The sequence below is a fragment of the Micromesistius poutassou genome (genome assembly GCF_964030765.1).
Source record: "Micromesistius poutassou genome assembly, chromosome: 20".
In the NCBI taxonomy this organism is placed as follows: domain Eukaryota; kingdom Metazoa; phylum Chordata; class Actinopteri; order Gadiformes; family Gadidae; genus Micromesistius; species Micromesistius poutassou.
In genome coordinates this window covers 14,307,462-14,334,810 of record NC_140290.1, presented here as the reverse complement: position 1 = coordinate 14,334,810, position 27,349 = coordinate 14,307,462, and the positions used below count along the sequence as shown (strand labels likewise).

The 27,349-nt window shown below is 48.6% G+C and overlaps 2 protein-coding genes across 3 annotated transcripts; both read left to right on the top strand.

The window, feature by feature from the left end:
* The first annotated feature begins 4 nt into the window (after positions 1–4).
* On the top strand, positions 5–18,430 carry vars2 (valyl-tRNA synthetase 2, mitochondrial). The gene is made up of 30 exons (XM_084484529.1): positions 5–203; positions 320–541; positions 629–710; positions 813–913; positions 1,340–1,461; positions 1,890–1,956; positions 2,295–2,392; positions 2,691–2,772; positions 3,881–4,000; positions 4,428–4,536; positions 4,640–4,728; positions 4,949–5,039; positions 5,976–6,103; positions 6,209–6,312; positions 7,007–7,088; positions 7,347–7,423; positions 7,863–7,950; positions 9,347–9,440; positions 9,781–9,851; positions 10,127–10,252; positions 10,748–10,852; positions 11,697–11,765; positions 11,908–11,986; positions 13,372–13,502; positions 14,341–14,493; positions 15,293–15,556; positions 15,877–15,988; positions 16,432–16,631; positions 17,526–17,675; positions 18,013–18,430. The coding sequence occupies exons 2-30, from the start codon at positions 329–331 to the stop codon at positions 18,091–18,093; spliced, it is 3,288 nt and encodes a 1,095-aa protein (XP_084340655.1). The 5' UTR covers positions 5–203; positions 320–328; the 3' UTR covers positions 18,094–18,430.
* A 149-nt stretch (positions 18,431–18,579) lies between these two features.
* Positions 18,580–25,112, top strand: mgat1b (alpha-1,3-mannosyl-glycoprotein 2-beta-N-acetylglucosaminyltransferase b). Of its 2 annotated transcripts, none has more exons than XM_084484654.1 (3): positions 18,580–18,888; positions 20,902–22,190; positions 23,495–25,112. In XM_084484654.1, the coding sequence occupies exons 2-3, from the start codon at positions 21,318–21,320 to the stop codon at positions 24,194–24,196; spliced, it is 1,575 nt and encodes a 524-aa protein (XP_084340780.1). In that variant the 5' UTR covers positions 18,580–18,888; positions 20,902–21,317; the 3' UTR covers positions 24,197–25,112. The 2 variants fall into 2 exon arrangements, with proteins under 2 accessions (XP_084340780.1, XP_084340781.1); XM_084484655.1 differs by lacking the exon at positions 18,580–18,888 and adding an exon at positions 19,732–19,871.
* The last annotated feature ends 2,237 nt before the right edge of the window (positions 25,113–27,349 follow it).

Below are 27,349 nucleotides of genomic sequence, written 5' to 3'. Positions count from 1 at the left end.
ATTATTTGCAATCTGTCAGTCAGAATGGATCTAGTTTCTTATATTCTGACACCTTTACACACAAACACACTCAAATGATATATTTATTCAGTATTTATATAAAAATGTTGTATGGGGGAATATCTATTTGCTTCCCGAAACCCATTTATATGTTACCCATCAAGTCACAGCAACGCACATGAGCATATAAGGATTGGTAGAAGGTAAGGTAGCAAGGTTACAAATGTTGTATTATATATGTTGTCTCATTACTGTTTGAGAGTGATCAGAAATCACATTTTCGGTTATCCATCTACTCTTCTCTACTTACTGTCTCTAGTGTTTAAAGATGTGGAGGGCGAACTGTGCCCTCTGTTTGAGGTTGTTGGAGAGAGGAAGGATCAGAGCATGGGACTCCTGTCAGCCCAGGTTCTGCTCTAATGATGCTCCAGAATCCTCAGCACCTTCCTCCCCCAAAGCAAACACATCTCTCCGGACGAAGACGGAGAAACAGAAACGGAGACAACAAAAGCAGAGTTTAATTTTGGCCACTACAGAAAATGTAATAACAAATGTTTAATGATGAAGTTACCTACCTACAACTTAAAATTATTGCTAAATTAACAGTTTTAATTTGGGCTTTTTACAGAATGCAGAGGATAAAGAAATTAGATGGAGCGAGAAAGATAAGATACAATACAGTGCCTCAACAATTCCTGGAGCAAAGAAAGGTATGTTTTCCTGTGGTAAACATACTAGAAAAGGTATATACTAGAAAAAGGTTTTTGGTATCAGGTAATATCAGGTATCTTTCGTATGTATTTATTTTGCAGATACCAGCGTGCCTTTCCCACTGTCCTACAGTCCAGAATACGTAGAGGCCAGCTGGTACCAGTGGTGGGAGAAGGAGGGATTCTTCACCCCAGAGTATCACGTGAGGACTTGTCTACGCAAACCATATGTGTAGTGTATTTTAGTGTTCGTAGTGTATGGATCAGCCTATTGTCATTGTTGTATGGTCTCTGCTTGTGACACAGTTTAATGACTAATGACTAATGAGTTATGTACTCTTTAACTCTTAAGAATTTAATTTCAGTTCTTGTTGAAATATAACATTGTCACTTCAGGAGTAGATGACAATTGATCAATTACCCAAATGAAATTGCGATTGGATTAACACAATAAAATATCTATATTGTAAATCTTCTGTTTTTACATTGCAATAGCTTTGGTATGGGATTTTCATTTGCATTCCACATGTATATGTATGTATATATGTATGTGTATCTCAGACAGACCTATGGCTATTGCAGTATGAAAAGCAGGCCTCCTTGCGTTGACATAGCATTTCTCTATCCAGGACAGGGTACCACACGCGCAGGACCGGACCTTCACCTTGTGTATCCCGCCTCCCAATGTCACGGGTTCTCTCCACCTGGGCCACGCCCTCACGGTGGCCATAGAGGACGCCATGGTTCGATGGTAAATGCTTCCTATTCGTAGGCATTCAATGAATATGAATGAATGAGAGTTCACCTAGACTCTGCATAGCCACCCCCTCCTACCCCTCCTCAGCACTTATTGTACGTTGTACATCCTGGCACTTAATGTACACACTTAAGGTCTGTTGTATGTCCTGGCACTTGTACTACTAGTACTTAGTTGTGTATCATCTTATCCTAGCTAGCTTTGTTGTATACTGGGAATGGGTTATCCTAGTGATTGTTGGTACTTGGTTCTATGGACATCCTTACTGTACCGACAGCGATACATTGATTCTCCTTCTTCTGACAAATGTACTTATTGTAAATTGCTTTGGATAAAAGCGTCTGCTAAATTCCCTAAAGGCAAATGTAATGTACATCAGCAGCTGGATGTTAATGTGATGCTAACCACTGGGCTTGATCCAGGAAGAGGATGCAGGGCTACCGGGTTCTCTGGGTGCCGGGCTGCGACCACGCAGGTATCGCTACACAGGTGAGGTGTTATCTGGCCCGGTTCCAATGGGTCTACCTGTTCCCTTGTATAATGCACATGCATTCTAATGCGCCATTGTTTTTGAAGTGTTGTCCACAATATGAGTGTACAAATCTAGTTCCCAATAGTGCGCTACTTAATACCCGTAATGCACTGTAAAAGAAGTATACAACTGATTTGTACACTTTTTTTTCCCCCTCTATATCCCATGATGCATAGCAGCTTTCATTGTAATCTGATTTATTCAATAGAGATGTTTTCAATAATCGATTTTTTGGTTAAGAAATATTATAATAATAATATTTATAATATTAATTACTCCCATTTCTCCCCACCAGAGTGTGGTGGAGAAGCGACTGCTCCGGGACCAGAGGAAACGCAGACAGGATCTCACCAGGGAGGAGTTCCTACAGGAGGTCTGGACGTGGAAAAGCCAGTGAGTCCTCCTTCCTCCTCGCCCTGGCCTCCAAACAGAGAGCCATTTGCATTCAGTGTTGTTTTCACAATATATCACAGGAAGACAAAACCCCTAACTCACTTCTACGGCCTATATTCATGACCATTCTATAATGAACCACAGGTTGTTATGGGTTTTTTCAGGAGAATCATGAATTATTGGGTGGTGGTGATGGTGGTGGTGGTGGTGGTGCAAGGATGTGGTTGTCAGCATACTGAAGCGCTGTGCTAGTCTGATGGATAATGTATGTTGCTATGTGGTTGTCTGGTGGTGGCAGGAAGGGAGATGAGATCTACCAACAGCTGAGGAGGCTTGGGGCTTCGCTGGATTGGAGCAGAGCTTGCTTCACCATGGATCAAGTAAGATGGATGCTCCTCTTATGTAGCAGGGCATGGGTAGTAGACTCAACTAGTGAAGATAAGTCCACTACCAGGACCCTGTTAAATGAATTAATTGACATATATATATATATATAGAGAGGCTGCATTAACTGTTAACATTTCACTGCATTGTATGTATGTGACTGATAAAATCTGAATCTGAATTAGCCGTTGGTTTGTCAACCTCAAGCTATATTGGGGACGCGGGAGCTTTGTTTTCTGTATGTTTTCTGTTTTCTGTAATTTAAAGTTCACCGATTTGATTCATCGTTTTCTATTAACCATAATCATAATCAATAAAATATCAATAAAATAATAAAACTATATATAGTTTTAAACTTTATAGTGGATTTTTTCCAGACAAACAACAGATCCCCAATGTATTTGTATTTGTTAACATGGCAATCTTGGCCTTTTAAATTATGGCAATTATGGCAGTCATGCGTATCGCATCGCCCGATGCAGTCAATGTGGCGTCTGTTTATATTTCTATGCACAAAAATAGTAGAGCCATAAAAAGTGTTATGAGCCCATGATGACTAGTGTGTTTGTCCTACTATGACCCCTCTGTGAAAAGCGTATTTTCTTTGCCCTTCATAGTCTGGCTCACACATGGTATTGCATAAACTCTAGACACAGACCAATTGTTTCTGTTAAATGGTTAATGACCTTCACCCAAATCAACTGAAATATACAGCCCTCTGGATATGGACACAGCCAGCAATCCAGAGGGCTATCAGATTAATCCACAATAAACTATGTGTGTGTGCCTTTGCTTCTAGATGTTCATTCCCTGTTAAATTGGAAGTTGAACCTTGTGAATACAGTTTCAACTAGGTTATGTTTAAATAAATGTCCCTCTCCATGTTTAATAGATAAGGTTTTAATGCCCCTAATGGTACAGTAAACACATTTTAACAGCCAATGTTACACTGTCCCCAGTAACACAATTAATGAAATCGGTAATCACCTGACTGTCCATGTTCTTTATTCTGTTGTTGAAACAACAATGCCGTTTAAAGTCTGGTGTGTCTGTGACAGTTGGAGGTGGTGGGTGTGTGACAGTTGGACGTGGTGTGTGTTTCAGGGGTTCAGTGAAGCTGTAACCGAGGCCTTTGTGAGGTTGTGCGACTCGGGTTTGATCTATCGCTCCGAGGCGCTGGTCAACTGGAGCTGTGCCCTGGAATCAGCCATCTCTGACATCGAGGTGACCTAGTGTGAACTGTACTGCCTCTTTAAGGCTCCTTCGCCAGCTGGTCTTCGCACTGGTCATTGTTGGCCAGTGTTTAATTTAATATCGATGATGTTCTTCTAAGTTACTCTTGATTTCAGCGTTTTGTAATTATAAAAACAGCATTAAATGCCTGTCACCTATTCACATCCAAATTTTTTTTTCTACATTCAATGAAATTCATATTTTAATATTAAAAATATGAATTAAATGAATATTTAACATCATCATCATGCTCTTGATTTAGAAGGAATGTGCTGACATTTTAGATTTTGTCAAACATCATCCAGCTCTAGTTGCGGTGTGACAGCCTCCCTCTGTGAGCGCTTGTAGAGGAGGACTGAACACATTCCAGGACTCGCCTGTGATCGGCCGATATTACGTCCTTTTTGGCGTTGTGCAGGTGGACGCCCAGGAGCTCTCAGGGCGCACCATGCTGTCCGTGCCCGGCTACGAGAGGAAGGTGGAGTTTGGAACCATGGTTACCTTTGCGTACCCCTTAGAAGGCCAGGGTGAGTAAACACGCGCCATCTTTGTGTAACTCCAAACTGTTGCCCGTTCGTCTCTTTTGGTGTATTTCTTTGCTATGGTTCTGAGTCCCGTCTCTTACTGAAGATGGAGAGGTGGCCGTGGCGACCACCCGGCCAGAGACCATGCTGGGAGACGTTGCCATAGCAGTGCACCCAGACGACCCTAGATACCAGGCAAGGATTGGATGGATTCCATCACATATGTCATCACATATTTCAGCTTGATTGTTCAAGAGGATTATTCATTGATTAGTCAAAGAGTAAAGGTTGTGTCGTTGCCCCAATCCCCGTCCAAAGATCTAACAAACAAAGATGGACACTAAAAGTGAATTCCTGTCAAATCAGCTGTTCAGTTTTCAATGAATTGGTGATTGATTCAGATAACTGTTTGCAGGCCGTCCATGGCAAACACTGCCGACACCCCTTTGCCGACAGACTCATCCCGATAGTGACGGACACGATGGTGGACATGCAGCTGGGAACAGGTGAACCACCACCACCACCTTAGGAGTGCACAACAAATGGATGAGTTGTTTCAGTTTGAGTTATTCACCTCTACTCATGTTACTGAAGGCGATGTGTTCTGTGAGTGAGGGGGTTTCTAACTGGCTTTCTAACAAACTCAAAGAATGGAAGTGAGCAAGACTTAGAAACCACCATAAAAGTCCATAAAAGTCCCCTCCCTCTCTGCTCCCACTCCCTGTGTGGTTCTTCCTCTGAGGAGAGTTGAGTTCAAGCCCCTGTGAATAGGCCGTGTTTCAGATTGTCTGCATTTGACCCCATGGCATGCACGAGACTTGAGAAGATCCACCGGAACTAGTCAGAAACACGTCCCAAGTTCCCACCACGTCAAGTCGGACACAGGTGCACTTCTGCGTAGTTTGAACAAGTGTGGTTTGGGAGAGGGCACGCCTCTTTGAAAGGAGTTATGTCATTTCTCACGTGGGAAATTCCACGTGGTAATTCCGACCAACTAGGGCAACGTTTTGATACGTTGAGGGGAGTGTCTCATGTCCACATTTATTTGAGACCGTATGCGCAGAAGAGCAGACAGAGTTTTTAAAAGCCATGTGACATGTCGCATAGGGAAGTTATCACCAGCATTTCTGACGTTTTTTATCCCAGAATGCATTATGATATGCGAGGCAACGCAACGCATGCTTGATCTGAAACTCGCCTATTGATAGGCAAGATGAGGGGAGAAGAGTTGTCCCGATTGGTCAGAATGGAGCTGGGAGTGGTCTAAAATCGAAGTGGGCTCTTACAGGCAGTCAACTTAAAGCAGATATTCTCTCCGAGCATTTCAGTCACCAACACCAACACGACAGAATTCTAACAAATGACACTTGGAAACAATGGCTCTTTAATCTACAGCACCTCTAGCTAATATAGAACTAACTTTGTGGTTGGGGGTCCTACAGGCGCTGTCAAGGTCACCCCGGCCCACGACCACGTGGACTTTGAGCTCTCCCGGAGACACTCTCTGCCATGTCTCACTGTGATCTCTGGCGATGGCACCATGGCGCCCTCCTGTGGCCAGTGGCTAGAGGTACAGTGCCTGGACAACATCCTAAAGTCACCTGTTTTATGTGTGGTGGAGATGTCCCCCAATCTCTATAACACTGCCTTTCCTTCTTCAATCCTTTTCCAAAAGGGTGTGAAGCGCTTTGACGCCAGAGAAAAGGTTTTGGAGGCCCTGGCTGAGAAGAAGCTGCTCAGGAATAAAAAGGACCATGCCATGTCTTTACCCAAGTGCAGGTACAGCAGGAGAGGTTCAGAGAGCTGGGCCTTTAGGGTTCTGTCAGCGACTTAAAGGACAATGTCTTTACCTAAGTGCAGGTACAGCAGGAGAGGTGTGAGAGTGTCTCCTTTAGGTTCTATCAGGGACTAATAGGAAAGAAAACAGAGTGCATTCCGTTTCTTTCATTTCGGGATTAACCCTGCACGTGTTTAACCTCTCTAGTCTAGAGGGAGCCGTCTAATGAAACCCAATGTACAAGTGATATATCTAACCATTCGGAAATGCAACAAGACCAACCTTAAAGCAGCATTGTTCTTGTAATTCGATTTTTTGATGATGTTTATTCAATCATCAGTGTAGTTGGCCGTTGCAGTGCGACGATCGCATGGAACAGTCCACAACATTATTCAATTATAATATTACAGATCGTCTCATTTTACCAGGGATTTTCCAGAATGATATTTCAAGTGACAGGAAAACCCTGCTTGTTAAACTAATGTCGTTAAGCCGTCACCATCCACACGGGGTTAGGTTCGCGTGTGACGACGCAGATCGCTGCGCAGCGACATAAACAACGGAGATCTTCGACGTAGAGGAGGTTTTCTTGGGGTACGACAACAGAGCGCAGGCCACAGCGTGACCCCCAGCCATCTGCCTGGCCATCGAGTGAGGAACGCTGAACATGTTTTGACCTCCAGTGTCTCCTCACAGCCGCTCTGGGGACGTGATCGAGCCCCTCCTGAAGAAGCAGTGGTTCCTGCGCTGTGAGGACATGGCCGGCCGGGCGATCCAGGTAGCACAGGGGAACTATGGTGTTCTGGTGGCATTACAGTTACTACTGCTCTCTGCAACACAGGCAGGCTATTTTAAAACACACAAGGGCACTGCTGTGTGTCCCGAATTGGTTGTTTCAGCGGCTGTTTGTGTTTTGTGTGTACACTTCATGCCTTTTGGTTTCACTTCTACTCTTTGCTCTGAGCGTGTGCATGTGTAAAAAACAAACTTCCCCCTTGGGTTGAAAACCGTTGTTGTGTTTGTTTCTCTTTCCCAGGCAGTGGAGGACGGGCGGTTGGAAATTGTTCCTCACTTGCACACCAAGACCTGGACAAAGTGGCTGTCCAACACGAGGTGTGCCTCTCTGCCTCTACATCCATGCACTGAGACGCGGCCAATGAGCCGTCCTCCTGGGTGGGGTGGGAGTAGGTTGATGTTGTGATATGATACTGGACATCAGCAAGGTTATTGATTCATATACTGTGAGAGAGTAAAACATGTTTTTCCCTGAATCAGCGTAGTATACTCCTACGCGAATATGGACGTATCTTCGGATCAATTTACACTATGCCTTTGTATCACTCCGAATGGTCCAACAATTGACGAGTCTCTGCTAAAAGCATCACCCCATTCTCAGCGTGTGAGATCAGTGAGCAGAGCCAGGAGGTCGTATCATGGGACGCTCTCGTAGAACAAAGGCCTTAATCAGGAGTGTTGGTTCTGTCAGAGCTGATAGAGACGCCTCACTGTGATGACATATAGCCCACTGACACACTGCTCCTCTGTTCGTCAGTGACTGGTGCGTCTCCAGACAGCTTTGGTGGGGTCATCGCATTCCCGCCTACCGAGTAGCACTTCCTGGTCAATCAGCCAATCGAGAGGTCAGACCTGGGTTGTGTCATCCATATCTTTCTTTGTGTTTTGTTATTAAAAGCTGCATTTTTTTTTCAATGTTTTTTTTTGCTCTCTACTTCCCTCGCTTGCTTAATCCTGCATCCCTTATTTAACCGATAGTAATGATTCTCAGTCCAGCTCCTAGCAAAAGGGGAAGTAGGGTGGCAGCAGCTTTGTTTACTGGTCACAGTATAGCTCGTTGGTCCTGCCTCACTGTTCCACATCACCGCCCGCACGGGCGTTTGAATACGACTATATACGGGCGTTTGAATATCGTTCAGTATAGCCTCCCTCGGTGTAAAACCAAACCAGAAGAAGTCCGTCCTTCACAGCACCTGTCTGTCATACTCTATGTACATGTCTGCTAGCCATGAGATCCACTCAAGAACATAGTCTGATATAGTATTCCTGTATTCTAAAACTATTTAAAAAAACGTATTACAATAATGTACTACAACTTATTTACCAACAATGGACAACTTTCCTCAGTGTTGATACAGAATCCATTTCAGCATTGGAATTACAAGAGAATCTGAATCCTTTTATCACAGAGGTGTGAAAGTAGGGGTGAACACGGGTCATATTTAAACGCATAATCATGGGCACTGGCCTGCCTACAGACCCAGTACAAACGATATGCACTGCACCTGTTTTCATATCCACTCTTCCAGCTCTCTGTTAAAGGCCTATGGCCATCATGTCGGTACTGATGTGTGTGTGTGTGTGTGTGTGTGTGTGTGTGTGTGTGTGTGTGTGTGTGTGTGTGTGTGTGTGTGTGTGTGTGTGTGTGTGTGTGTGTGTGTGTGTGTGTGTGTGTGTGTGTTACGGGGTCAGTACTTATGTGTGTGTTGTGTGGGTCAGTACTGATGTGTGTGTTGTGGTGTCAGTACTGATATGTGTGTGTTGTGGGGTCAGTACTGATGTGTGTGTGTTGTTGGATCAGTACTGGTGTGTGTGTTGTCAGTACTGATGTGTGTGTGTGTGTGTGTGTGTTGTGGGGTCAGTACTGATGTGTGTGTGTGTGTGTGTGTGTGTGTGTGTGTTGTGGGGTCAGTACTGATGTGTGTGTGTGTGTGTGTGTGTGTGTGTGTGTGTGTGTGATGGTGTCAGTACTGATGTGTGTGTTGCAGGGTCAGTACTGATGTGTGTGTGTGTGTGTGTGTGTGTGTGTGTGTGATGGTGTCAGTACTGATGTGTGTGTGTTGCGGTGTCAGTACTGATGTGTGTGTGTGTGTGTGTGTTGTGGGGTCAGTACTGATGTGTGTGTGTGTGTTGTGGTGTCAGTACTGATGTGTGTGTGTGTGTGTGTGTGTGATGGTGTCAGTACTGACGTGTGTGTGTTGCGGTGTCAGTACTGACGTGTGTGTGTTGTGATCCCGGTAGGACCTGTGGGTGTGGGGGCGCAGCGAGCAGGAGGCCCGGCAGCGAGCAGCAGCCCGGTGCGGAGTGGATCCAGACTCGCTCACCTTAACTCAGGGTGACTCGCCCCTTCTGCCCACACCGCGTTATTCACACGCTAGACTCAAAGAAAAATCTATGCAAAATCGTGGGGATTACGGGCCATTCAAATACACTGCATTTGACTGGCTGGCTGGATAATAAAGCGGATAATAGAGAACACATTAACATACATTTGGTTTAAAGGATCTATGTGGAGTGTGTGTGTGTGTGTGGATGCTGGTTCAAGCAGCCTCACCCCCCCCCCCCCCAGCCTCAGAGTCCAATCAGACTCCAGCGCCAGGGGAGGCTGATCACACCAGCATCCACACACACTCCCCCAATCAGCGTGTCTGTCTTGTCTTTGTGTCCCACGGCAGACCCCGACGTGCTGGACACCTGGTTCTCCTCGGCTCTCTTCCCCTTCGCCATGCTGGGCTGGCCCCAGAAGGTAGCAGCACCTCCTCCTCGTCGAGTTTAGCTGTGAACGCGAACAGGGGGGAGAACATTCTCACACTCTCACACTTTGAGGACTGACTATGAGGACGGACTCCCTACAGTAATGGGACACCCTACCCCTACACGAGAACACGCAAAATATATGGTTAGGGCAAAAATCTTGGGTTAGGGGAGGTATTGGGACGGGGCCTGAGTGTGAGAGTGTGAGAGCTTTCAGTCCTCACTCTCTGGTTCTGTCGTTTGTCTCCCCCCCCCCCTGACCCCCAGACCCCCGACATGCAGCGGTTCTACCCCAACTCGGTGCTGGAGACGGGCAGCGACATCCTCTTCTTCTGGGTGGCCCGGATGGTCATGCTGGGGACCGAGCTGACCGGGCAACTCCCCTTCAAACAGGTCTGCCTCCCGATCAACCCGTTCAATGGTCCCCGGGACGTCCCCGTTTCGGCTGCAGTACCGGGCGGGGGCCACCGGGGGCAGAGTGAGGAAGAAAAATGGAATGCGTGCGAGTGAACAGGAGCTTTGCATACTTTGCATCTTATATCTTTAAAGCGATCAGATTACTTTGGACAGCGGCACTAGATCAGTCTACATAATGAGCAGTTGGCAGCGAGCGTGGCACGGACAGCATGCCATGTCTTTCCACGAGGTGAGGAAGTGACCCTAATCTGCTAAAAATAGTCAAAACCGAAAGCCATGAAAACGCCAGCTGGTACAGTGTTGGGTTTTCTGGAACATCGCCCGTTTCCCCCCCTTGTTTCCTCTACTTTGCTCTACTAGACCACACTAGTGCTGAGTAGCCCCTGGCGTTGGCTTCATGTAGTCAGCCCTGTGGTCTGTGGGGGAACGTCTCCTCACCAGACCACCTGGGGGGGTCGGGGTCCTCTGTAGGTGCTGCTGCACTCTCTGGTGAGGGACAGACACGGCAGGAAGATGAGCAAGTCCCTGGGCAACGTGCTGGACCCCCTGGACGTCATCTCCGGCGTGTCCCTGGAGGTGGGTGGAGCACCGACTGGGGGGGCGTGACGCACACATCCCCCCCCCCCGCACGTCACGCGTGTTTGACCAGAGAGGGGTTTTGAAAAACCGGCCTCTTCCTGTGTTCTAGTGACATCACAAGTGGGCGTGTCCACCTAGATGTGTGACGGATTAGTCCACTTGGGTCGGCTGGTAGACTGATCTACCCAGCACACATCTGGGTGGACACACACACACGCGCCCCCACTTGTGATGTCGCTGGAGGCAGATTTTAAAAATGGCTTGTAACTGCTAATCACACTCACACCTGGTGGTATAATATGGGACCTTTTAGGTGCTAGCACACTGCCCCGACCGACAGCAACACCCAACCGCAGTGGATTATGGGACCGCGTTAGCCAACAGCCAATGGCACGAAGATGATGGTGTGCGTTGGCGTTTGTCGATGCAGTGAACCCCTTCTTAGGTCTGAGTCTAGTCCTCACTCAGTAGAGTTGAAACCTTTGCTTTACAGTTGACATTTGCATTTAGGGCATTAAGCAGACGCTTTTATTCAAAGTGACTTACAACGGTTAACACACGCCGACGGCAGAGTCAACCATGCACGCCGACAGCCAGCTCGTCAGGAGCAGTTAGGGTTAAGGTGTCTTGCTCAGGGACACATCGATACTAGGAGGAGCCGGGGATCGAACCAACAACCTTCCGGTTACAAGCCAAACTGCTCTACCTCCTGAGCTAAGCCAACCGTTTATGATGAACTGCACATGGAAGCTGCACACTGCCCATCACTGTGGCCTTCCCTGCTCCTCACTGCTTTTCCCTCCCTCCCTCCCTCCCTCCCTCCCTCCCGGTCTCTCTGCAGAGGCTGCAGGAGAAGGTGAGGGAGGGGAACCTGGACCCGGGGGAGCTCACTGTCGCCATGGAGGCACAGGTCAGTTCACACCACGGCCCACGCACTAACACACTGCGGCTCTGCTCGAGTAAACATGGCTAGATATGCTCTCTCTCTGTCTCTCTCTCTCTCTCTCTCTGCCTCTCTCTCTGCCTCTCTGATGCTCTCTCTCCCCTCCCAGAGAAGAGACTTCCCCCAGGGGATCCCCGAGTGTGGCACAGACGCTCTGCGCTTCGCGCTCTGCTCTCACCGAGCCCAGGGTGAGTGGCTCTCTGTTCCAGGGAGGAGGCCCTCAGTCGGCCAATCGGCTCTGTGCACGCTGCCTCAAAGGGTCATTGGTTCAGTGTAGGCCTGGGCGATACGGCTGAAAGACATATCTCGATATAACTTGATCATATTGATCGATGTCGATTACTTTTGATCATTTGAATGACCTAAAAAGACTAGGAATTCCCATGCTGGATTTAAACACTTTACTGTTTAAATGTTTAACACTTAATTTGACCTTCCACTGTTCTTCATTGATCAATACTCCAATGTCGATACAACAATGAACAACACTCAAATATTGTAAATAAGTATGGAACCGTGTTTGTGTAACAAACCCAGCTGCTAGATTTGGTGGTCCAGTTTCTTATCAATATACATTGAACATGTTTTATATTGATATTGATCAAAAGTCTATCACGATACGATCATTTATTGTTTTATTGCCCAGGCCTAGTTCAGTGCTCTGTGCACGCCACCTCAAAGTTCAGCATCAGGTCAGCGTTTCAGTTGTTAATTGATTAAGTGGTCAACGGCATATCATTTTGAAGATAACATAACAACGTTTTGCGCTGTGAATGCCAAAACCTGGATAAAGGCTAACTAAAAGCCCTCAAGCCTTCTGCTTGAGCTAGCTGCTTCCGGTTGCCGTCCCCAGTTAGGGAAGGGGTAGTCGGGACAGGATGTAGCAAGTAGAGCAAGTTTCATTTTTAGAAATAGAATTACAGCTTGTTTTTGTAACGCAAACGTGCACATGCAGACCACAGAGCCCGAGCGCGACGCGACGTGTGGTACGATGAGTGAGTGAGTGAGCGATAGAGCAGCAGGAGACGGACCCAGGAGACTACACTAACCCCAACGCCCAGCCAGGGGTGGAGGAGGTGGAGACCCTCCGCCCAGCAGGACCCACGGGCAGCAGCCAACTATACCAGACCAATGCATGTTTAAATGGGTCTCGAGGCTCCCACTCTCTTGATATCGAACCCGTCATTCCCTGACGCTGTTTGTCATGTTTTGTCACGTTTTGGGTCTTTTTTCTCCATTTGACGGAGTGAGTGTGTTCCCAGTGAGTATAGGAGGCCCGTGTGTGTCTCTAACGTTGTCGTGGCCTCACCTCCCTGATGTGTCCGGTCAGGGGAGGACATCAGCTAGTATAGGAGGCCCGTGTGTGTCTCTAACGTTGTCGTGGCCTCACCTCCCTGATGTGTCCGGTCAGGGGAGGACATCAGCTAGTATAGGAGGCCCGTGTGTGTCTCTAACGTTGTCGTGGCCTCACCTCCTTGATGTGTCCGGTCGGGGGAGGACATCAGCGAGTATAGGAGGCCCGTGTGTGTCTCTAACGTTGTCGTGGCCTCACCTCCCTGATGTGTCCGGTCAGGGGAGGACATCAGCCTGTCCGTGTCCCAGGTGCTGAGCTACCGCCGCTTCTGCAATAAGATATGGCAGACGGTGCGGTTCACACTGGGAGTGCTGGGGGACGGCGCTCACGAGCTGGACACACTGGCGGAGGTGAGGAGGAATTATTATTATGTTATTTATAAGAAGATTTAATGGATATTGATTTTATTATACTAAATCACATGGATTATAAGCAGAGCTGTGTTTTTCCTTAACATGCCTGTATCCCATTTCTTTGACCTTTTTTAAATTGTCTTTAGAATTTGGTGTTTTAAGTATAGGTTATTAAAAAGAATATGCTTGCAAACGTGAGCAAGAAGAAAATCTAAGTGAATATTGAATTGCATCTCCGGACTAAGCGTCCCATGAGGTGAATGATGTGTTGAGGGATGCCTACAGTTGTAAAAGTCTACTTTCTAGGTACCAAACATTGCTTGATTACAAAGCAATGAACAGGAACTGAAGAACGTAAAGGAACAATAGCCAGGAGTGGGTAATAGACCCACTCAATCGCATCCAAGGAAATCAATACGCTGAAATCACATGAAATAGCGATGGATTTGATGGAACATGATTTTGTGCTGCTAAACACACTCCTTGATCACCTTAAAGGTCCCATGGCATGCCACCAGGTGTGAGTGTGATTAGCCGTTACAGGCTGTTTTGAAATCTTTGAATTTGAATCTGGCTCTTCTGACATCACAAGTGTGCGTGTCCACCTAGATGTGTGACGGATAGATGAGCAACGTTTTCTACAGTCCACTGGGTAGGCTGGTACACTGATCTTGTGACGTCAGAAGAGCCATATTTTCAAAACGGCGTGTAACGGCTAATCACACCCACACCTGGTGGCATGTCATGGGACCTTTTAATAACAACAATCCGAAGTAGCACCGAGGTGTGTCTGTGTCCCCGCTGACCCCTGTCTCTCTGCGGGGGCGCGCCCCAGACCCGGCCGCGGAGCAGCATGGACCGCTGGGTGTGCTCGCGGCTCCACAGCACGGTGCTGCAGTGCGAGCGCGGGTTCGAGGCCCACGAGCTGAGCGCCGTCACCGCCGCCGTCCACTCCTTCTGGGTGCACAGCCTCTGCGACGTCTACATGGTACGGGGGCGGCTCGCCGTCAGCAGGCCGTCACAGTGTGTGTGTGTGTGTGTGTGTGTGTGTGTGTGTGTGTCTTCGTGCTCCACCGCACCATGCTGATGGAGACCTTTACAGAAGCCTGGGCTCAGAGCGTTGGTGTGGGCACAGGATATCCTGCTGGTCTTCCCACGGGGAGAGTTTACTAGTGTCGGCCCCCGTTTGTGTTCGTTAGCCAGTAATTACGGGCCAACGTAATTACGGCATCATTGATCGAAGGAAAAATGTGCAAGTGAAAATGCTCCGTTAACCCACATTTTAGCTTATGTGCTGTCAGACTTTATATTTTTTTATCTAAAGTCTGATTTGTGGGGCTAGGCAGAAGCCTCTTACCCTATGGGCCCTGAAATGGTGATGCAACGGCCCCCAAGAAACCCAGAGCATGCACACCCTGAGAAGGGATTCAAATTGTGTGTTGTGTTTCTGATTTTATCTTCCATCTTCATGTCCGTCCTTGCCTGCCTGTGTGTGTGTGTGTGTGTGTGCCCACGTGTGTTTGTGTGTGCCCCTGTATGTCTTTGCGTGTGTGTGTGTGTGTGTGTGTGTGTGTGTGTGTGTGTGTGTGTGTGTGTGTGTGTGTGTGTGTGTGTGTGTGTGTGTGTGTGTGTGTGTGTGTGTGTGTGTGTGTGTGTGTGTGCACGCACTGCGCCTGTATGTCTGTGTGGGTGTGCGTGTTTGCATGCGTGCCTGTGTGTGCTTGCGTCGCCCCTGTGTGTGTGTACGCCCCTGTGTGTGTGTGTGTGTGTGTGTGTGTGTGTGTCAGGAGTGCATCAAGCCCCTGCTGACCCAGCAGGACGGGGGCGGCGGGGGCCCGGGGGAGCCCCTGGCCAGCGAGCGGCGGGCGGCCCGCTCGGTGCTCTACCACTGCGTCAGCGTTCCCCTGGCGCTGCTCGCCCCCTTCATGCCCTACCTCAGCGAGGAGCTGTGGCAGAGGCTGCACCCCCTCCTGGCCCGCGGGGGCCACGGCGGCGGCGGCGGCGGCGGCGGCAGCGTGGGCCTCCAGCCGTTCCCGCGCTCCTCCGATCTGGTGAGGAAGTGTGACCTGTCAATCGAAGAAACAATGCTGCAGTTTCATGCAATATTCATGCGATACTGCTGCATCCCACTCCTGTAATGTACCGCACACTACTGGGGCACTACTGATTGGACCCTCAGGGGGGGGGAATCTGCGATGACAAACTTAATGAATGCTTATGAATTTAATCAATGTCTCATAAATGTATTTATTTGTTTCCAAATTTGATCACGGCCTCCCTGACCAACGACATCATCATTGTCATAGTTATATTGTTTTGTCCTTTGAACTGCATTGTTCAACTGCATTCGAAACCTCCTTTGTCCTGCCAGGAACACTGGCACTCCCCTGAGGAGGAGAGCGACTTCCTGCTGGTACAGGAAGTGGTGCGAGTGGCCCGCTCCCTCCGCGCGCAGTGTGGGATGACAAAAGAGAGACCGGACAGTGAGTGAGAATCAATGCCCTGTGGTCAACTCTGTTCTAATGGTGATAAGAGGAGGCTGAAGAAGTGCACTTTACTCGATAGGGTGGGTGGGATTGATTGTGGTCACACGGGCTCCCAGCGTTGGGAAAGTGCTACCTTCATTTAGTTTTACCCTCGATTTATGCTCTAATGCTTTAAAGGACCTGTGTGGCGGGCCAGGAATATATACTGTACTTCTATGAATGTATTGACTTTAATAAAGTCAATACAATTCTTTTTATAAATGAATGTAGTTAGACTAAATAACAGAACGCAACAACACTTTTGCATCGTTGTTTGTCGTTGTGTTACGTTCAAGAACATGTCCAAGCCTTGTGTGTCCGTGTGTGTCTGTCCGTGTGTGTCTGTCCATCTGCGTGTGTCCGTGTGTGTCCGTGCGTGTGTCCGTGTGTGTGTGTCCTAGTGTGGGCGGTATGCTCCCCGGCCCAGGAACAGGCCCTCCTGCACTTCCTGCCGGCGGTGCACACACTGAGCCGCGTCTCGGCGCTGCACATCCACTGTCCCCAGGGGGCCCCCGGGGCCCCGCCCTCCGCCCCCCCGCCCCCCGAGGGATGCATCGTGGGCACGGTGGACCACTCGTGCCAGCTGCACCTCAACGTTCAGGTGATGACCTCCTCTACCCTGTCCTGGAAACGGGGCTCAATCCAGACCGAATGTGACGTGTCCTTCCTCTTCCTCTAGTCGATGGTCTGAATAGAGTTTCCCACAGCACTTTACAGGTCAGGTTGTGAATTTGTGAATATGATACAAAAGTATAAAATAATGCAAAAACGTAATTTACTCTCTGTGTATAGATCAACAGCCTGCATGAAAAGAAGCATAAATGGTCCACCTGTAAAAGAGTGCACCAATGTCATCGTAGGACAAACACATGGGTCCCACCCCTCGTATGCACCAGGGCCCAGGGGGTACACACTTATCTTCACTGGTCCACTCCCTGTGCCCGGGTACAGGGCAAAAGGAGCAGAGCCATAAATAGTGTTTATGAACAACAGCGTTGTTTGTCATGCGAGGACACCTCTGCAAAAAAGGTCCCGTTGGACTCGTTCACATCTGATTTAGAATTCTAAGGCAGCGCTGTACATTTGTTATGTCGCCCACTCCCTCGTGGTTACGACTGCAGTGCCGATGATTAAAGGTCCGGTCACACCAGTGGGGGACAGACTTCATTGTCTTTGGTGTGAATTGGGCTCTGCTCCGAGTACCTCAATAAGGGCCGGGCAATGACCATGCAGACGCTTCGACGCAGTCGTGAAACTTTATGGTTCTGTGTCGGGTTTTAGCGAGCGGACCTTGCTGCTGCGTCGCCTCGACGGAAGGTTACAATTTTTTAGAAGGCGCACATCCGGCCCCTTTGTGGTGGACGCAAGGGAGGGTCCACAAGGACGTAAGGGGTCCGTAACCCCCGTGCGTTGCGTGAACGTGGGACCACAATCGGCACTTAAAGGTGTCAGGCCAGTCCGGTGAGAGCTTCTGTTCTGTGTTCCCTCCTGGCAGCGGGGCAGGAACGTGGACCAGCAGATCTCACAGCTCTCCAAGCGCAGAGACGGGCTCCTGCCCAAGCTGAGCAAGATGCTGTCGCGGAGGCAGGCCCCCGGGTACCTGGAGAAGGTGCCGGAGCACGTGAGGCAGGAGATGGACAATAAGGTGAGCAGAATCAACTCCTTGTTTCACTATGTTGGAGTATTATTGTCTGAAAATGGCTGACGTTGTAATTGTGTAATTATCTAATATCTCACTAATTGATAGGCTTATACAAATGACGGAAATGCAGATTTTAGATAAATATGCAAATACATACACTCTCATTTGCTATAAATAATCCTTTTAGCCATTTACTCCACTGCTGTTCTGATGCATTATTATCTCTTTTTTTTCGATTGAAATGAATGAATTGCAAAAGAGTACATTTGCATTACATTAAACATGAGTTAATTGATGTATCTTAGTGTTTCTAATTCCTTTGCACATCTCTCTCCTGAAGATATCCGCGCTGGAGAAAGAGACGCAGAGCATCGAGCAGCAGCTGTCGGCCTTGGACGCGCTGAGGCCTGGCCGCACCTAACCGTAAACACGCACGGCTGAATTTGCATTGCAACACAGCTGTGTTGCAAGGCCACTTTGCACACATAAAGGGATTAGGATGTAATTAATGTATTATGTATTAGTGCATAATTGTTGCTCTTCAAAATGTTGAATATAAATAAAGTGCAGTTATTTTTGTGGATGGCCTCCAGCTACACATTGGTCTTTTGGCCAACATAAGTTTAACAACGTGGACATTTTGTGACTATGATTCACTGCTGTACTGTGGGTACCTGCACCGGAAAGGTATGGACTTAAACGATTTAGCAACGCAAATGATCTGACTAAACGTGTACCGAAACAGAAAATAAAGCATGGTTGGGTGGAAGTGGCTGAACGTGGATTTGTTTAATTAGCCGATCCGGAAGTGGACTCGAAACGCGGTGGGAATGAAACGCGGCATCATCACATCATCGCCGTCATCATGGAGGCTGGACCCGATCCCAGATCTAGTCTGCAGGGCTGAGTGGAGGAGATCCATCTGAGAGCTTCACAGCAGGCGGACTTATATCTATCTCTGAATGCATGGTGTCGGTCATCGGACAGGCTGGCGGTCAAATAAAACCCCTGTCTTGATCTTAGAGCGAGACAGCGAACAGATGATGTTGGGATGATGAGGAGCTGAGGGGAGTGGGCCGGGGGAGTGATCCAGTGTGTTGTGAATAACTGGACGGCGGTACCCTGGTGGTGGAGCTGCTAGCCAGAAGCTAGTCCGCCTGGTTCTTCAGCTCCAGTGTGCATGAAGCGCCGTCTCCAGCAACCAGCCATGTGAAGGGTAAGTCCGACTAATGCACCTCAACCCGAATAAGAGGTTGACATTTGCCTTCAGGTGTGTGACTGTGATAAAGGAGGTCTCCCCTGGTACTGTCACTGTGTGTCTGGTTAGCTAAGCTAGCTGCTGAAGCTAACTCGGGGGGAGGTGTCTGCTCCCAGAGACCGAGCGAGGAGGCACCTTCTCCCTCGGCGCTGCGGGGGGTCGGGGCGCCTCGGTCGTCTTCAGGCACCGAGCTGCTGCCGGGTGGACGACAACGCTTCATCTGTGTCGGTTGCTAATGATGGCACTAGTTCTAGTTAACTTTCTTCCTACGGAGGACGGTAAGAGGAGCTCCGCTAGCTCAGGGTGGTGTAATAACATGTAACACCGTGTTCCCCCCCGTCCTGGTCCCGCTGTGGAACAGTTACTGTTCCTGTCTTTATGTTGCACTAGTGGAAATATGAACGGTGACGACCGCCGGTGTATTGTCAACGTTGAATGGGTGTGTTCTCCGAGACGTGTCACTGTCGGCATAGGCTGTTCGTCGACTTAACGACGTATTGTTGACATGGCATCAGGGACCGATGCCACGACACATGTCGGGCTGCGGGCTGCAGGCTGCAGACGTTCACTCGGTCACACGGTGCTGCAGACCGCGCGGGAGGAGGGGACAGGGGACCGGCGGGCTCGTCTGGCGGGGGGGGTCTTACAGCTACAGCAACATTTACATTTACAGGACATTTAGCAGATGCTTTTATCCAAAGCGACTTACAATAAGTACATTTATCAGAAGAAGGTCAAACCATATATCGCTGTCGGTACAGTAAGGATAGCTAAGCGCAACAGATCCCTCCCACCGCGTCGTGCTCCCTTAAAAACAGCCTCCTCTCTGTGGTCCCTCCTTACTGTAAGTCACTTAACACCAGCTTCCTTGGTCCCTACTCACTAAGTCACTACTGGTCCTGGAGAGGCACTGCACAGCATTAGGTGGCTCCCGCATACAGGTAAATACCCGATTCTAGCCGTTTTAGATGATGATGGTTGGTTTTCAGTCGAGCCTGTCATGCTGTATTGTCAGACAGATCTCCAGGGCCGTTTTCCCCACTAATCGTAACTTTCTAAAATAACATGACTCTAAGTGAAACGTTGCTTAATGCTTGTTTTTCTTCATTTACTCATTTCCCTTTCCTTTCCTCTTGCAACTCAAGTCCTGCCAGTTGCTTCATTATTTGACTAGAGAACTTTTGGTTCAATTAGGTTTCGTGTTGTAACTACTGATTGAAGTTAGCCAGGGCGGTAAGCACAGATGGGAGCTGTTGGTAATCCGATAGTTTGTTCCTGGCCGACAATTGCCTACCTATGGGAGATTATTGTCAACCTATATTTATTCTAATTGGTTTAGTGTGTGTGTGTGTGTGTGTGTGTGTGTGTGTGTGTGTGTGTGTGTGTGTGTGTGTGTGTGTGTGTGTGTGTGTGTGTGTGTGTGTGTGTGTGTGTGTGTGTGTAATACAAACCTGGTTAAGCAAACACCACGACATTTCGATTATCCAACAAAATGTCAGCGAATGTTTAAAAACTCAATTGAGTGCCATTTAACTGGCAACTCTTTGCCAGTGAAATAAAAGTGTTCTAAATGTTGAACCAATCAGTTAAACTTGGCATTGTACTGGGGGGAGGGGGGGGGGGCACTAAAAACGTCTGGTTTCACAGGATGGGATTGGGTGTTGCATTACAGGAAGGTCTGTTTTTCAGCAGATCTGCTGACATTTTGGTTCAGCCTCAGTGACGGCTCGCAGATCACCAGGGCAACAGCAGGAAATCCTGTCAACCCATCTGCCGTGAGCCAAGGCACACGCAGTAAAAGTAAACGTCTGGCTTGCATTTGTTCCACGCATGCCTATGCTCTTAAGTTGTGTCCGCTCCAGGTGGCACTCAGACGTCCACCTCCCGAATCTGCATCCTCTCCTGTATGTAGGCTGAGTTAATTTCACTCTCGTCTCGTGTCCAAACCTTGTTCCTTTTGTTCCTCTGCAGAACGATGGCCGACGGATAACATCCACGGATCACGTTCCCTCACCGTGGGGTGACCCCTGTTTTCCTGTTGTTCTATCACTGCTTCCTCGTCCCCGTACCCATCCCCACCTCACCTACCTCCTTTTGTCCTCTCGGAATTCGGTCCCAGAAAGGAATTCATCCCCTGCAGAAACGGTCACAAAAAAAAGAATTCACCCATTCTAATGCCACCGGACCAGAGTTAGGCCACACCCCTCACCATGAGTGGACCGCCACTGCCTCGCCCCTCCCTGTTCCCAGCACTGTCTGCCTGCTCCATCCCTCCCTTGTGAGTGACACCCCAGCTTGTGAAAGGGGGCAATTTATTGTTCCACACACTGTCCCAACCTGTTGCGTTTCTCCCCCAGCCTTTCTCCCTCCTTTGCTGTGATTGGGTCATGGTTCGCAAAAAAGGCTCTTTGATCCTGTGTGGAGCCTTCCTATTCGTCGTCTGGAATGCTCTGCTGCTGCTCTACCTATGGGGGCGTCCGCCCGTCGGCAATCTGGGGGAGGCGGGGGCCGGCGCTGAGCCCGGCGGGAAGGAGGAGTGGGGGGGCGACCACGGGGCCCGGGGGGGCGGGGCCAACCTGGCCGGGGAAGTGATCCGGTTGGCCGAGGAGGTGGAGGCGGAGCTGGAGACTCAGAAGAAACTGCTGAAACAAATTGAGAGCCACCGGTCGTTATGGGCTCAGCGGAAAGACCTCGGCAAGCGGGCCATGGACGACGGCGGCGGCGGCGCCAACAAGCCGCAGAAACGTCCGGAGAAACCGCCGCCCGGACCGCCGCTTCCCCCAAAAGACCCTTCAGATACGAAAGACCAAATCCAGGCAGAACACTCCCAGGAGTTGAATCCCGTTCCGGGCCCAGAGCAGAAGGCCGTTCAGATACCGGAGCAGCCCGTTCCGAATAATGAGCTGGGGACCACCGTCACCAGCCCTCAGATAATCATTCCCATCTTGGTGATCGCCTGCGACCGGGTGACGGTGAGGCGGAGCTTGGATCGGTTGATCCAGTACCGCCCCTCTGCCACGCTGTTCCCCATCATAGTCAGTCAGGACTGTGGCCACGCCGAGACGGTCCGCGTGATTGGCTCGTACGGCGATCAGGTGACTCACATCAGGCAACCAGACCTGTCCGACATCCGGGTGCGACCGGAGCACAGGAAGTTCCAGGGCTACTACAAGATCTCCAGGCATTACCGCTGGGCCCTGAACCAGGTGTTCAACACCTTCTCCCACTCCACCGTGGTCATCGTGGAGGACGACTTGGAGGTACTAGTGGACCTCGTTAGTGGCAATCTGTCTGTCTTTCTTTCATTAAATTCAGTCTTTCGTTCATTCAATGGTTACCATAGAAAATGCTGCATTAGTAGTTGTTGCTGCAGTTGTTTGAGACGTTTACTATCAAATGTTTTGAAAACGTTCACCTTTTACGCGTTTTTAAAGACACTATAGGTCGATTCAGAGTGGAGAGCTCTGATCCCGTTTTACATTTACAGAATAGCACATTTTCAGTGATCTAGCCCCAGCAAGAGACATCCCATCTGTGTGAAGAGTTGGTGGGGGCGGGTGTGTATCTAGAGTGAGAGAGGGGTGTTGTTTCTCTCTATAAAAATCCCTTGTTTTAACCACAGAAAAAGCCCTGCGATGACTTTACTTTTTTTTCAAATAAATTCAACTGGTTTCACTGATACTTCCCAGTAAAATGTTTACTGTCATTATGACAACTCATTTGGGAGTTAAATTGATAATCAACAGGTGGCCGGCCCTACACTAAATACTGGGTCCTTTTATAAAAATTAAAAAAAAACATGTGTAGCTGAAGCTGACGCAAGGACACAACATGGGCCTTTCTCGCGTGTGAAGCAATGAATCATCATTTTAGGTTGAAAAATAAATGACCTCAACAATCAGCGCTCCACTGTGGATGGAAGCTTGAAAGCTCTGGATTCACACTGAAAGCCTTGGAACTGGTCCACACCAGAGACTCGCCCCAGCCAAGCGTTCACGCAGTACGCCCACCCCCCCCTCCCCCCCCCCCCCCCCCCCCCCCCCCCCACAGCCACCGATTTACCTGCGTTTGGCAGATCAAAGCACCATATGGTGGGCCGGTGGGAAGATTAGAACAGCATCCACACCTTGAGTGGGAGAGACACATTCGTCTGCCGGAAAACTAGGGTTGTGAATCCTTCACAATTACACTTACGCATTGATTATTACAATTTGATTCAAACTGTATTCTCCATTCAAAAGAATCTCCCAATTACCGAAACGATTCTTGACTGGTTGCTCGAAATATTATGGCATTAAATCAGTGGAGTCAAATCAGTAGGATTTACATTTGAAATAGTTGCATCAACAGATTGCAAACATGTAAACGGCCACTAAGGCAAACTTGAGTCACAAGGAGGAAAAAGGGGGAAAAAAGTTGGAAGTTGAGAATCGGTTCAGAATCCTAGAACATGAGAGTCGAGACTCTCGTGTGAACCGATGATTGAGCCTTACTGTGAAGTTCAACTGTATTCCATGTCTGCGGACGACGTTTCCCCCCTAACGTCCTCCTCCCTCCCTGGCAGGTGGCGCCGGACTTCTTCGAGTACTTCCGGGCGCTGTACCCCGTGCTGCGCGCCGACCCCAGCCTGTGGTGCGTGTCGGCCTGGAACGACAACGGGCGGGACGCCCTGGTGGACCCGGGCAAGGCGGAGCTGCTCTACAGAACAGACTTCTTCCCGGGCCTGGGCTGGATGCTGCTCAAGGACCTGTGGGAGGAGCTGGAGCCCAAGTGGCCCTCGGCCTTCTGGGACGACTGGATGCGGCAGCCCGAGCAGCGGCGAGACCGCTCGTGCGTGCGGCCAGAGGTGTCCCGGACCATCACCTTCGGGCGCAAGGGGGTCAGCCTGGGTCAGTTCTTCGACCAGTACCTGCGCTACATCAAGCTCAACGGGGAATTTGTGCCTTTCACAAAGCAGGACCTGTCTCACCTGGTGAAGGAGCGGTACGACGTGCGCTTCGTGAAGGAGGTGTACGGCGCCCCCCTGGTGAGGGTGGAGGACCTGCTGCAGGGGAGCACTCTGACGGGGACGGGGCCCTATCGGGTGCAGTACTCCAGTCGGGACAGCTTCAAGGTGCTGGCCCGCAACCTGGGGGTGATGGATGACTTGAAGTCGGGGGTCCCCCGTACGGGCTACAGAGGCGTGGTTAGTTTCCTGCACCGCGGCCGCAGGGTGTTCCTCAGCCCCCCCGACGGCTGGACCAAGTACGACGTGAGCTGGAGCTGAGGGGCTCCGAGAGCAGAGTCAAGAGTCAAGAGTCTGGCTGAAGCGGACAGAACCTCTGAAACCAAAGAATTGATCACCGGTGTAAATGAAACTAACTATGAGCTTTCATTCGTAGCCGCTGAAGGATCAGAGGATTTACAGCGGTGGGGTGTAGGAAAAGTGAAGTCAGTGAGCTGTAATGGATAAAACCTTTAAAAAGAACCAGCTTATGAAGGCTTTCCAATGACTAGATCAACTATGATTGGTGTCATGTGTGTAAATGATCAGCCTTTCTATTTTGTCTACAGGTCAAACCCCTCAGAACGGCTCCTGGTTACAGGCTTCATAAGTGATGTAATCACTAACGGGGTCCACTATTCTGCTCTAGCAGATCTTTGTTATATCTTAAAAACCTACTGAGTAGCCCTAATACAGTTCCATATTAAATCAGACAAATCGAAAATGCCCATCTTGAGAATCACTTGGGTTGGTGAATGAAAGGTGCAATTGTAGTACTTTATTATGTGTGAATGAACCAGGATTAAAATAGTAGCTTTTAACAGAGAGAACTGTATATGACAACTGAGATTTATTTTATGAAATTTTATTTAACTTGCCTTGAAATAGAACTGAAAAGGCTGTTCTTGCTGCATTGACTCAATATCCAAACATTTGGTCTGGCATCACATGTTCCTTCTGTTAGTGTCAACACCATGAACACATAGGCCCGGTTAGAACTACTGTCCTGTATCTCCAACCCATGGTTTGGTGAAGTTAGGTTTGTTGAAAAACCAATATTTTCTTTTCTGACGTGTTTGAAAGACTTGGGTGTAACGGTAATCATTGTACTGTATTTTCATTTGGGAAATGATTGAGAGAATGGAAAGATTGCCATTTCTTCACGGTAATGTGTAAAACCACTGCCTGATGCGTTTACAGTTTTAATACATCACAAATAAAGCCAACTATTTTGATATTTGCTCACACTGTGCGAGTCCAATGTTTGCTGCAATCTTATGGATCTAAATACAATATGCAACCGCCTACACCTTTCTTAAGATGGAATAAAACTAATAATATCCAACAGCTAATACCAAGGTTCTGGCTCAAGATGTGAATAGATTGTAAAGAGAGAGAGCAGAAGAGTAAGAGATTGAAACAAGCATTAGTTGATTAAAATTCTTTATTTATGTTCTGCACCTCATGCTGGAGATAAAACTGAAAGGCTGGAAACGCTTATTTCCATTGTTGTTCTATTAGTGGTTTTTATTGTGGTTTTTATTATGTTCTGTCAGCTGTGTTATGTCACAACAAAAAAGTGCTCCCAGATAACACACTTGGTTGAAACTGGGCCCGTCTACATCTGGACTCTACCTAAACGCACTTCAAAAAGAAATGGTCAATTCCGCATCCCTCACTTCCTCATCTTTTGGGTTTCCACCACAAGAGGTACTGTTTGAAAACTGCACAGAAATAAGAAACAAACACAGTTTAGAAATACCATCTCGTTTGATTTGACTAAAGACTCTCCTACATACTACACTACACTCTCCTACTTATTGAACCCCAATAATGATAACTAGAACTAATGACACTGGTGCCTCCTGAGGTTAAAGTGCCTGCACTCTGTTGTCTTCAGTCATGCTGTCAGCCAGGGTGTTCCCCTCTATGACCACGGGACAGAGAGCGGACTGCAGTCGCAGGCTCCTCTCCTCACCACTACTCTGTAGCTCATGGGTCGGGACGGCACACTGTGCTTCATGGCCGTCTGAAGGTTCAGCTGGAGACTGAGGTGGAGCACAGCCACCATCCTGATGATCCTCTCGTCGTTCAGTCCTCCAGTTCACCTCCATCATCTTGGAGATTTTCATGATGTAGGGATGGGCCACCACCACCACCCCGCTCCTGAGGTCTGCTGAGAGCAGCACCAGCCCTCGGGGTGCTTTGTCCTGGTGGACTTGTCCCCTCTCTTCATAGCAGTACTTCTGCTCTAGCCAGTTGAAGACATCCTCGGTGTGATTGAGGTCCTGGCCTTGCCGGAACAACCCCTGGGCCGGGGGGGTCCCGGTCGTCCCAGGCCTCTGTGAGCTCCTCAGGGCTCACAGAGGCCTGTGGCGGGGGGGAGTAGTGGACGTTGAGGTCCAGGGTGTCAGGAGCAGAGGCCTGGTTGTCTCTAACCCTGTGTCAAGGCCAGCCCTCCCTGTTCCCCCAGAGGGTTCTGGGCTGTGTGCTGGGCCAGTAGGCTCAGCAGCAGCCTGGGAACCAGCAGCCCTTCAGCTGGGCTGTGGGTTGCAGGTCAGAAGGTCCCTGAGGTTGACATTAAGACCGCTCACCACCACAGCCTGGACCTCGTCACAACTGAATTGACATGAAGATTATGTTTTGTTGTTTGGGGGAAAATAATTGCTCAGTATTTACTCAAATTCGATTTTAGCTCATTGTATAAAATGCTGTTTTTGTAATTACCTTACCTAAAATTTCTGAAGATGCAATGCAAGTTTTCGATATAAAGAGGTGGAAATCAGGTGGGCTATGTTCTGCTCCTATGTCCCTCACAGAGAGGAAAGTTCTCCAGAAGCCATGGGTAGAGGTCTCTATATACACCCCACATCTGAACTAAGGTGTAAAGAAATAGGTTCAGGATAAATAAGTCAAACACGTAAATGAAAGTGTGGTTATCACATATCAAGGTGAGAATACACGTTGAGATGACTGTGGATGATGTGTTTTATAGACTCACTAAACTGTCCTCTAGCTTCCCTAACATATAATACAATATTATAATGGGATTCCTGCCATGTTTAGTCTTCTTGTTGTTCTTGTCTTCTCTCATCAGTCCATGTTATGGCGATGCCCAGTTGGTTAACATTGACGAATGTTTTGATGATGATGATGATGATGATAATGATGATGATGATTTTCGGTAACCAGGGTTTGACAGAGCTTACATATCAAATGTTAAATGCTATAATAGTGAGTTCTAGGAATAATGGGCCTACTTCTGAGGAAATTGCATATGTTCATGGAAAATAATGAGTCATGAATGTGCTGAGCACATTAATGGGCATTTCGTTGGCACTCCTTTCAAACGATGGTGGTGAGCTTCCCTGGAAACGTTGGTTTAGCCAAACCGAATTTAAGTGCCTCCTTTAAGTCTGAACCTCGGCATTAAGG